The 12,500-nt window shown below is 42.7% G+C and overlaps 1 protein-coding gene and 1 long non-coding RNA gene across 2 annotated transcripts in view; one reads left to right on the top strand and one right to left on the bottom strand.

Moving 5' to 3' along the window:
* Positions 1 to 2,857, bottom strand: part of LOC130121146 (uncharacterized) — a 10,930-nt gene extending 8,073 nt beyond the window's left edge. Inside the window, exons 1-2 of the long non-coding RNA XR_008811023.1 lie at positions 2,734 to 2,857; positions 2,462 to 2,546 (exon numbers count right to left, since the gene is read on the bottom strand). This is a non-coding gene — a long non-coding RNA (uncharacterized LOC130121146). The remainder of the gene's footprint in view (positions 1 to 2,461; positions 2,547 to 2,733) is intronic.
* A 944-nt stretch (positions 2,858 to 3,801) lies between these two features.
* On the top strand, positions 3,802 to 12,004 carry LOC130111351 (secretory carrier-associated membrane protein 1-like). Its single transcript, XM_056278517.1, has 5 exons — positions 3,802 to 3,974; positions 5,061 to 5,141; positions 5,445 to 5,555; positions 11,590 to 11,701; positions 11,868 to 12,004. The coding sequence occupies exons 1-5, from the start codon at positions 3,918 to 3,920 to the stop codon at positions 12,002 to 12,004; spliced, it is 498 nt and encodes a 165-aa protein (XP_056134492.1). The 5' UTR covers positions 3,802 to 3,917.
* Positions 12,005 to 12,500: the final 496 nt, after the last annotated feature.

The following is a 12,500-nucleotide window of genomic DNA, read 5'->3' as shown; positions in this document are numbered from 1 at the left end:
TACATCGGACTGCAACACTTTCCCCCCCTCTCTCAAGATGAGAAAAGGAATCTCCGGCTCTCCGAATAGTCTTAGAATGCCAAGCGGTGGAGTTAACAGGCCTGAGCTAATGACATTGATGTGGAGCGCTGTGAGGTGCTGTGATTGCCTGACTGTTTGAGACCCAACAGCAGCACTAGCAGGCTCATCATGGACCCACGCTCTCATTATTTGGCCACAAATGGAAATGCAAATTGCTCGCTCTGCCGAGGACGCCTCAAATTTATTAAAGTAAAAGGTTTAATTTCCATTTTTCTCTGCATCAGCTTTATTTATAAATGTCGTGCCCTATGAAGACCCTGTTATTTTCTCCTTCTCCTGCAGGCTCTTAACAAATCTGCTCATTAATATGGAAATGGAAAATCAATCGCTTTTCCGGCGACAGGGCTGTTTCCCTATGCAGTGTGTAATGTGCTCTGACTGGTCATCAGCCCACACACACATACAGACATAGATAGATAGATAGATAGAGAGAGAGAGAGAGAGAGAGAGAGAGAGAGAGAGAGAGAGAGAGAGAGAGAGAGAGAGTGATAGATAGATAGATAGATAGATAGATAGATAGATAGATAGATAGATAGATAGATAGATAGATAGATAGATAGATAGATAGATAGATAGATAGATAGATAGATAGATAGATAGATAGATAGATAGATAGATCATGTTCAGTCATGTAACAATTACAGTATATGAGAGCCTGGTCTGAAAATACTACACTTACATACAGATAGTTATGTCCAAGCAAACTCTATTTTGTCCATTTTGGGCAAAGTTTCCAGTCTCAGTTTACTGGACAGCCTAATCCGTCGCTCATTTTCCGTGCACAGGTTGTGTTATCACTTGTACTCATACTTGAGACATTTGCCAAACCATTCAGGCTATTGTCAGAATTACACCAGATGTTGCAGCATTAATTACCCATAATATCAAGCTCTGCTTATCCAACCTTTCAGAGTACTAAAATCACACTCATAGACCTAATTGAGCCCAATTATGCCGAGATTTTCATTCAGGACCACACAAGGATAATTGCATCTGCGGCTTTTAACTCTTGGTCTTCATGTTAGCGACTAAATTGCGACTCGCTCTCACTCTCTTTCTCTCACACACACACTTCATCTTTACCTCTCTCCCTTTTCTTCTCTTTCTCTCTAAGTCAAGAATGGGGGAGGGAACTATCACACCTATCCACTCCGGTCTGCGACCTAATGAACATTTCTAAATGGCCATGACCAGCTGGTTAAGAAACTAATGTAGCATCTATTAGCCAAAGCGGTTGTTTCCACACAGAGTCGTCTGTGAAACCCAACATTAGAGAGTCAGGGGGGAACAGACGAGGAGAGACAGGTCCCCTCTCTCACCCTGTCCTTCTACACACACACACACACACACACACACACACACACACACACATACTCACACAGAGTGTACAACCTGGCACAGCATGTTTATCTTTCATATTCTGCAGCAAACAAACCATGTGACGTATTCTCGACCCATAGTGCATTAGTGCTTATTAGGGCCTCGAGGTGTGTGCATGTGTGTGCGTGTCTTATTAGGAAAATTCAGATTCACTCAAGGTCTCAGCACTGCGGTTGCAGACCACTGGCCATTGATTATTCATAGAGTCTGTGATTGGGTCCATTAATAGAAGATTAGGGAAGGAACCAATGCTCATTTTGTGGTGTGTGTGTGTGTGTGTGTGTGTGTGTGTGTGTGTGTGTGTGTGTGTGTGTGTGTTTATGAGCAGCTGTGGGATTGTAATGAATAGACAGTTTGTGTTTGTCTAGAGCTAGTCTATCAAAGTGGCTTTGCGTTCCACTCATTCAAGTATATAAACCTAAAGGAGCATTGCAGTGGGGTAGTACGGTATTGACATACGCTCGCTTATTTGCACATACATAGCTCAGGATATCATTAAACGGTCATGTCCCCAACAGTTGGTCACACAACAACAATAACATTCAAATTCAGTCAGTATCATACTGTAGGATTTCCACCTAATAGCATTTGTACTACAATTGAAATTTAATCTGAGTAAATGGTGCTTAAATGTTTAAATCACATTAACAGGCTGTCAACTGATCTGATGTTCTTCACATGGTCACCCTTCGTTTGGATGAAAATAAATTGATGGCAAATGAGGGAGGATCCCGAAGAAGGAGCGACGAAACCTACTTGTCCATAGCGCCCCCAAGTGGGCGTTTTTGGCAACTGCTAAAACGTCGCCAAACCGTTGTGGGACACACACCATTGGGAAATGTCTGATGACTTCTGGTGGGATGGGCCCAATAAAAAAAAAAAAATCACCTGTAAAGGTTCATGGGATTCTTTCATAAAAAGGGGCTGCTCTTTGTTCAAGTGAAATTGGGCAGCGATGAACCTCCCCAGCTGTTACCAAAAGACAACAGAAACCGCTTACCAACAATCCCTCCATATCATCATCATCATCATCGCCGTCGATGTCGTCATCACAGGGTAGCCGAGGGGTGGTCGTCTTACCTACCCTCAAAAACACAAAAGGTCCAAAAAGTTGAACCCAAGTATATTCAGTAAAACCAAGCAGCAGTTACCTTATCAGCAATACAAGATGGCGATAACGTTAAGCCGGAAATGTCCATCATTTGGCTCTCTTTCCGTAAATTACAAGTTGTTGGTGTATTTGTAACCATAGCAGGTCAATAGGCAGCTTACATAAGGTGTGTCCTGCGCTCGCTCTTCTCGGGCAAACGGAAGCTGACCACAGCCCTGCATCCTCGCCGAGGCCAGGAGGTTGGCGCCATCGCGGCCTATTGCATGTGTCCGTGCCGAGCGGTGACAACTGCAGAGATGAAATGACACGTTTTGTTCGTCTTCACGGCAGTTTAACACAAAAATGTAACCTATTTTTCTGGACTTGCCTGTTAGTGGTTTGAAGTTCCTGTTATAAGCTGTTGCCACAGTATATGCCTTGCGCTCTTATTTTGAAGGCGGAAGAGAGAGCGGAAGCGCTGTACGCAGTGTTGTTGCTGTGGCGTTCTGTTGGGGGAAGAATCCAAATAAAGCGGTCCTCGTGTGAAAGTGGAACCTCCGTATTTGTTATTCCCGCGCTCCGAAGAGACTTCTGAGGATCTGCACGTTTCCGGATCCCACCGCTGCCACCAATGTAACCGAGGGTTTGTAGAGGTCGCCTATACTGTATGAAACTATAAAATAACAAATACGGAGCTTCCACTTTCACACGAGGACCGCTTTATTTGGATTCTTCCCCAACAGAACGCCACAGCAACAACACTGCGTACAGCACTTCCGCTCTCTCTTCAGCCTTCAAAATAAGAGATCAAGGCATGTACTGTGGCAACAGCTTATAACAGGAACTTAAAACCACTAACAGGCAAGTCCAGAGAAATAGGTTACAAAAACAAAAAAAAAAACCAAAATCACGTTGCCAGTTGCTAATTCTAGTTTGTCTTGAGAAGTGGATGCGGCGTGTGAACAGCAAAGAAAGGGGAATCTGTTAGATCGACAAAACTGTGCAATGTCGTTCTAATAATCCCTTGTTCCGGCTATTTGTCATCCTGGTTTGTTTTCTTCCCCCTTCTCTGAACCGGTGACCAACATCACGGACATATCCTCTTCCGGCATAACGATCGCATGATTAATCGTCATGCGTTTGCCCCTGTCCGCGGTGCTGAAACAGTGACGTACCGGGTATCGTCCAAGCGGGGCTCACCGCGCATGCCCCGTCCTGCCATTTTTTTTGTGTGTGTGGTGCTGCTGCTGCGCTGGCTAGCCTGCTGGGCGAGGGTGGCAGAGAGACCGCAGAACAGAACCGAACCTTCCCTGGAGAACCGGGGAGCTCCACCGCACAGGAAACACGCTGGTTGAAGGCCAACGCCATGTCCGATTTTGACAGCAACCCGTTCGCGGACCCAGACTTCAGCAATCCCTTCCAGGTAGTCGGCGTGTGTTAGCCGACGTCAACCGGTTAGCTTGTTAGCCGTAGCCGGGCCCACCGCGATTGAAACGACCCGGCGAAGGGGGCTAGGCTAATAGCCTGGCCGTTGTGTGTTTCGTTGGTGTGACGCTAGTTAGCAGGACGGGCTACTTTGAACGCACTTAAGGCAAAAGGCGCGCGATAGCTCGTTTACTTGCTCCCTTTGGCGGAGAAGGTGTTAAGTAGCTCTCTCTTGACACTTACTGGAAAAAGACGCCTCGTTCTGATCTTTCCAGTAATAGCCATAGCCATGGAAAAGACGGACGATAGCCGGCTCCCTGTCACGGACAGCAGTTAAGTGCTTGCAGCAAACGCTGTGTTATTTATGTATGCTAGGCTGGCTAATCGCAAACTAGTTAGCCACAGTGAGGTACGCTGTGTACCCGAGTTGCTAAACAGGTTAGCCAGGGCCACTGAAGCAGGTGTACAGAAGGGCCCCGACGTCATTTCCTCTTCTTCCCTTCCCTCAACTCGCTTCACCTTCGCAGCGATAACTCTACCGACGCTCGTGCTGCCTAGAAATGGAAACTTATTCATATCATAGTGATGATAATAATAATAATAGTTTGAGTTTCAGAGAAGGGTGGCCACAGTATTCACAAGAGCTCACTTTTCTTGTATAACTCTCTTTGGACTTTGCCCCTGTCTCTGGGAAGCATCCTACGGGGTGGCTTGTTGTGTAATTGCAATTCACTACAGGCTAAGCAACTGTTTATGCATGCTACAGTGGCCATTTCACTTTACTGTGCTCAGTAAACAGGGGAATGAATATGTCCCAAGTAAAAGCTACAACCTGGTAATGCAGATTGTTTAGCGATTATCCTTAGTCTTTTCCATTTCCCTCTCCACCAAAATGAGTGCTCTACATTTATCCAGTTGCCAAAAAAATCTGACAAAATAATAAGAAAAACTTGGGTAAAGCTTGTGATGAATAAATAGAGAAATTTTTTTTAATATAGATTTTGCTGCATGTGCACACTGCTTTACGCTGTTCAACTCAAATGTTGACCCAAGACATACATATATGGTCCTCTCTGCCCTGTAGGATCCCTCGGTGACACAAGTGACCCAGTCTGCCCCTCCTGGTGGACTGGAGGAGTATAACCCTTTCACTGATGCCAGAACGGTCAGCTTACTGAGCATCATTTTTGATGAAGCGTGTGTGTGTGTGTGTGTGTGTGTGTGTGTGTGTGTGTGTGGGTGGGTGGGTGGGTGGGTGTGGGTGTGGGTGTGTGTGGGTGGTGTTCAGGTTTTGTCTCTGTACTTCTGAGTCATTGTCCTCATTTCATTCCCTCTATCTCCATCCTCTTCTCCACCTCTCAGTCCCAGAGGATTTCACTGACAAAATATGACCATGGCCCACTTTATTTTTTTATTCACGTACTGGCCTCTACGTGGGCTAACATAGCCTTTCTATGTTTGTTTTCAGGCACCTCCAGGAAATGCCCCCAAATCCACTCCTACCCCTTCCCAAAACACACAGCCTGCCATCATGAAGCCCACAGAAGAGCCGCCAGCTTACTCACAGATACAGGCTCAGGTAAAACACAAACACTTACACAGACACAACCATGCACACATTGAAGCCAGTCTTGTCTTAGTATTTATCCAGGTATAGTTGTATGTTGCTCTTCAATATTACCATGCCTCACAACATTAGCACACTTACAGTGAGGACAAGACCTAGAAAAACTAATTCATGCTTTCATTTCCAGTAGGTTAGACTGCTGTAACAGTCTTGACTCAGGCCTTCCCAAAAAAGCACTTAGACAGCTACAGCTCATTCAGAATGTTGCTGCTAGAGTTCTAACAAAGACTAAGAAAGCTGAACATATTACACCAGTTCTCAGGTCTCTGAATTGGCTACTAGTGTGTCATAGAATTGACTTCAAAATAGTTACTTGTCTATAAATTACTTAATGGTTTAGGGCCATCTCTGACTTGCTTCCACACTATGATCCCCCTAGACTTCTTAGGTCATCAGGGAGCGGTTTGCTAACTGTTCCTAGGATTAAAACAAAACGTGGCGTAGCAGCATTCAGCTACTATACTACACATAGTTGGAATAAACTTCCAGAAGATCTTAGATCAGCCCCACCTCTGGCTTCCTTCAAAAATAGGCTAAAAACCCTTTATTTTCGCCTTTGCCTTTAATTGAAACTTGACTTAGTGCTGTCATGATATTAGATTTTCACCACACAATTATCATGGCCAAAAGGACTCACGATAATGATATTATTGCAATAGCTACAGAAATTTTGAAAAAGAAAACATAATAATTTTATCAGTCAAACTCATTTTTAACTTTGTTTATTGTCTATTTTGTCTCTTTTGGCAAACGAATTACACTCAAAATATGACTGTAGGGAGGTGGAGCGAGTCTGTAACCATAACTGTACAAAAGTGTGCAAAAAAGCCCAATTACACTTAATGGATAGTGAAAGGGCAACCAGATGAACTGATAAACAAACGATCCACAAGGCCTAACATCTGCTATCAATACAATATCAACAGAAGCAAAATCACTTGTGAAGATCAGGGAACAGAGAGTTTGTGTGTTAGACCACAGGCTGATGACTAACCACTAATATACTGTGATTTAATGTCCACTGAATATGTCCTTACATAACTTTTTCCTCTTTCCATTTTTCATGACTTGATTTTGCGCAGCAGTAGTATCCACACGGTGGTAGTAGCTAGCTAGTGTAGCGTTTGACCAAGTTTAAACCAGTCTGAGTCAATGTCAAACCCCACAAAGGGTACATGTATTCAGAATACATATGTACCCTGTTTTTTTTAACAACACAAACAAATTTATAATTAATTGCAAGGCAGGTAAATAAAACACAATTTAAATAAATTCAACCATACCATCAGTCAATTTTCAAAGGTTATATTGGAGCAAAAAGTTCCATATAATTTAGTTCAGTTTATACTTTTATTTTCATATAATTCTTCACATATATATTTTTTAATTTTCATGTAATCAATTACACTTCAATTTCAATACAATCAGTCCCTGATCAAGTGGTAACCCCCCCCCCCCCCCCCCCGCTTCACTGTCTTCACAGCTGACAGGTCAGTCAAACTATCTCACAAATCAAAAGGTGGGGGTTTCAGTCGGGGTGTAACAACTCAACAGTCCGTCATCACTACTGTTCTTATGATCAATGCAGTGTCCAAGGCCCTCGCAAAAATTTGCAAGGCAGACAGCCGCGGTAGTGGGTTTTTTTTTTTCTGCAAACAAATATTAATTTCCACACTCAAATTTCTGTTTTTATTTTACAATTCGGGTATGTATTAAAATTTGGAATATTCATTGACAGCTGTGTTACTTCTCATCCCAAAATACAGAAAAAAGCTTAAATCCATCAAGAAAACATCAAAATCTGTCAGGTCCTGGTCCATGGATGACATTGAAGCGCTTCGAGGGTGCTTTGAATGCACTACTTGGAATATATTTAGTCCAGCTTGAGACGTCCTCGATGAATTCACTGACACCGTGATGTCTTTCATCAAGTTCTGCAAGGAAATATGCATCTCTACCAAAACAGTGACATTATATGACAATAAAAAACCCTGGTTCTCCAAAGAATTACACCTCCTACACAAAGAAAAGAACTGGGTGTACAAAAATGGAAACAGGGATACAGAGCAGCCAAGTATAAGTGGCAAGTATAAGTGGCAAGAAAAGCAAAGTCCAGCTACGCAACAAAATTGAAACAACAATTTTCTTCCAGATCATTATGGAAAAATCTTAAGGAAATGACAGATTACAAAAAACGCCCCTGCTTTCCTCGAGATAATGACCATAACCTCTCAGATAAATTAAATGAGTTTTATGCAAGGTTTGAAAAACTTATTCCACCATCCATCCCCCCTATTCCCACTCCAATGCCACCCTTCTGCATCCAGGAGGATGAGATGAGCGCTACAGTGAAGAAGCTGAACATTAGGAAAGCAGCAGTGCCAGACAGCATCAGTCGTGCTTTGTTGAACCACTGTGCAGCACAATTGGGCCCAATATTTTCCACCATATTTAACACCTCTCTAAGCCAATGTACAGTCCCACAGTGCTTCAAACTCTCTACCGTCATTCCTGTGCCAAAGTCCTCAAAGATCACTTACCTCAATGACTTCAGACCAGTTGCCCTAAGATCTGTGGCCATGAAAGCATTTGAACGTATCATTCTGTTATACTTAAAATCTCGCAATGATAGATCCATATCAATTTGCCTATCAAGACAAATGGTCTGTTGAGGATGCAGTTAGCATAGCCCTCCACCATGCCCTGCAACACCTGGAATCACTAAATGCCTACATATGCATCCTATTCATAGACTTTAGTTCCGCCTTCAACTCCATCAACCCATTCAAACTCTTTACCATACTCTTGGATATGAACATTGACCCAGCCTTAAGCCACTGGATTTGGCACTTCCTGTGGAACAGGCCACAGAGAGTAAAGTTTAATAACCTAACCTCACACCCTCTTAACCTCAGTACAGTTGCTCCTCAGGGCTGTGTTCTCTCCCCCTGGCTCGTCTCACTTTACACCACCCACTTTACATCCACGGATAGTTCTATGAAAATAATAAAATACGCAGATGACACAACCATTGTAGGCCTCATCTCCAACAATGATGAAACCCAGTACCAGACGGAAGTAGACCAAGCTTTCACTTGGTGTGGAAACAACGACCTTCTGCTTAATACAGCCAAAACCCAAAAACTTGCGATGCATACCGAATCCCAAAACACCCATACAAATGAACGAAGACCCCATCACCACCACTGACTCTTTTAAAATCCTTGCAACATACATCAGCAATAACCTGAAGTGGAAAATTAACACTGAACACATCATTGCAAAAGCTCAACAATGAGTTTACTTCCTTAGGCAGCTTAAAAAATAGCAGATCAAGCATCAACTTCTCATTCTGTTTTACTCAGCCATTATCAAGTCCATCATAACATCTTCTATTACAGTATGGTACGGCAGCACAGACAGTCAAGCACGGAAAAAACTGCAGTGGATTGTCAACAAGGCATCCAAAATCATAGGCAACTCACTCCCCTCAATTGAATCTCTACATACTCACCAGACTGTAAAGCGAGCAAAGGAGATCATATCCGACCCCTCACATCCTGCTCATCACTTCTTCGAGCTCCCTCCCTCAGGGAGGCACTACAGGTCACTGTCCACTAAGACTAAATGCTTCACAAAAAGTTTTTTCCCCCCTAGCTACGAGGACTCTGAATTCCTCCCGATAGTCCCCTCCTCATACACCTGTGGCAGGCATACTACCACTCACCTAATTGTTGTGTGTAATATGTTGTTTCTGCTGTTGTGTGACTGTATTGTTCGTGATAATATGTGGAGTGTCTGCTGTTGATTGTCCATGGATGTACTGTGCTGCAGAGTTTAACGTGCTGTACATAATGCAATTTCCACCATCCTTGGTCATGTGAATAATAAACAAGCTAATCTAATCTAATTCAGTTCTGTTCATATTTTCATTGTGTTTCTTTGCAGAAATATGAAATTTCTGGTTATCATTATCAGTTCAGTTCAATTCGCTCAACAAAAATACTCCACAAACAAAGCTCAAAACAAGGAAGTATTCCCAGCCGCAGTTCAGTTCAGTTAACTCACAAACAAAAATCCACAAACCCCCAAAGCTTTATACAAGAGGGAAAAAAGGCAAAAAAGGCAACAAAAAAAAAGGTCACCCGGCTTTCTTCGACTCATGGTTACTGTGGTGAGTGATCGTTAGGCTATTGTCACACAGGCACGAATGCAGGCAAATGACCGTCGCCTGTCGAGGCAAAATTCGTATCTTGTGCTGAATGAGTGGTTGTGGTTGTCTGTCACACATGAGCGGTTGTTGGTTTTGCGACGGGTAAATATACACTGAAGTCCAGAGAGATAAATAAATGTTTTCACTTAATTGTCTCACTTGTACATGTTATCGTCATAGTTTTATGGACAAATATGGAGGAAGAACATTTGTGTACAAGTTATTTGTATACAGCAAAATATGAATTGATGTTATTAATACATTTCCCATTGATTTATGTTCAATGCCTGTCTCCCGACTCCCTGCCAGCCAGCCAGGATCTCTCTTATGGGACAATTTATAGTTTTCATGGGCAATGTCGTACAATACCGGCTGGTTAGATACAAAAAGTCAGTCTCCTCCATCCTGGCTCACTGAGAAAACTACCAATTACAGCCAAGTGGGTTCAACCACACATACTTCTTTGTTGTTGGTTGAGGCTGTGGATTGCAGATTCGCCGGTTGAAGTTCAGTTGAACTCCACGCAAAGCAAAGATGCAAATTTCCTTCGCCACCGGAAGCGAATGTTTTATTCCCCCCTTCGGTCGCATAGAATGGAAGTGAACGGCAGGCGAATATTAGCCTCACCAATGTTAATTTCACGCATGTGTGACCGCTGTTGTCAAGTCTCTTTAGCTGACAGATTCCTTGAGGTGATTTTTCACGGGGACACGTGAATATATAACAAACGTGAACTTAACACAGTGCAAAGGCCTGGGTAGGCTGACGAAGTGGACGTCTAACGTCTCCCTGCTCTTTACTCGCCGGCGTCAGTCGCCATACTGATTTGTGCGACTCATTATAAAGGAACGGGGGCCGGTCTTTCTGAAAGCAGTTAAAACACAGCCATGTCATTGACAGGACTGGTGGGTGTGTGGAGGTGAGGGAAAACAGGATGATTGCTGGAAACATAGTTCTTATCATTTATAACAACATAATTTGGGCGATTGCCACAGTAGCTAGTTACTGTGTCACGGTGTCAGAGGGGAGGGAGACAAAGCGAGAACAGAAAGAAATGAAATGATTTAAGAGGTGCTGGATTATTTACACAATATATGTGTATCATTAACATAATATCAATATTTCATTTTTAAAATACCACAGTTATTGTCAATACCGGTATATCGCAACACCCTGACTCTGATTTTGTGACTTTTATTCATATATGCCTTTTATACTTTTTTTTAAATATGTGTTATGTAAAAGCACTTGGAATTGCCTCTGTGTATGAAATGTGCTTTATAAATAAACTTGCCTTACCTTATATACACACATACACACACACACTTTCTACCTTTGCTTTTGTATGATCTTTCCTCTTGCCTTTCCTACATTATATGTCCTCGGATGGGCCCAACAGCAGCGTAATCAGGTACTGTGTTTCATCTGATGTGGTCCAGTGTAGTGTCCTCCGCTAAGTTACTAACCCCCTCCGTGTGCTCATGCCTGGTATCAGGCTACACAGTGTTGTTTTCCTGCTTGTAGCTGCTTCTGAGCCTCTGTAGATAAAGTAAATTAGGCTTACTGTAATACTAACTGAAGGGGATAACAAAGTGAACTTTAGTAGCAGTTTGTGTTTGTTTTTGGGGTTGATATGCCCTCTTCCATCCCAGTCTTGAAGTTACTCAGTTAAATGTGTCTACGTGGGGAACAAAGTTTGGCTCCATTGGGATACCTTAAAAGCCCTCAAAAATGATGACTTTCAGTTGACTTGGAGTCGCTCATTTTTATTATGACCAGGCACGTGCTCAGGCCGAGCTGTTGAGGAGGCAGGAAGAGTTGGAGAAGAAGGCGGCAGAACTTGATCGTCGGGAGAGGGAGTTACAATCCCATGGAGCTGCAGGAGGTGAGTAAGTCAGTCACTTAAGTTTGTCTTTCATTTGCCAGTTTCCTCCCTCATTCACTATTACACACACATGCTCATTTAAAATCCCTCTATCCTATACAATCACTCAAACCTCCCATTCACATACGTACAAACCATGTACACACTAATGTCTCTGTCCCCTTAGGTCGTAAGAATAACTGGCCTCCATTGCCAGAGATGTTCCCTGTTGGACCGTGCTTCTACCACGACATTGCAGTGGACATCCCGGTGGAGTTCCAGAAAACGGTCAAGATCATGTACAACCTCTGGATGTGTGAGTAGAACATACAAGATGTTCCAAAACAGAGGGAATCATCTATAACTGAGTGAATAACCTACTGTAGCAGTGAACATTGTCATTTATTTCATTTCCACATCATCAGTGTACATTTTTATTGACAAAAACTAGAGCAGAAAAAGTTCATTGATGATCTTTTTTTCTATGACAAAAAGGAGACCTAAACCAAAATTCATTTCTGAAGAAAAGCTGTGATGATTTGCAGGTGTAATTACGTTTCATCATCATTTTTACTAACAAAACACTGTCTGCCATGCATACCCCACGTAGGCTTGTCCAGTAAACTTCTATATATCAAGGTGCCCTTTCTGTGTGGAAAAGCTGTATCGCCGCCTCAGGTATCACAGAAAGTGGCTTTCCACCAGGTTTATTGATAGTTTACTGAATAGAATCCACCTTCTTTAAGGATACTAGATTTTTTTATAATGATATCAGTAATAACAATAATGATAATAATTTGCAGAAATAGAAGTCAGTTTC

The sequence above is a fragment of the Lampris incognitus genome, chromosome 1 (assembly GCF_029633865.1).
Source record: "Lampris incognitus isolate fLamInc1 chromosome 1, fLamInc1.hap2, whole genome shotgun sequence".
NCBI classification, from domain to species: Eukaryota; Metazoa; Chordata; class Actinopteri; order Lampriformes; family Lampridae; genus Lampris; species Lampris incognitus.
This window is presented reverse-complemented; position numbering and strand designations above follow the sequence as displayed.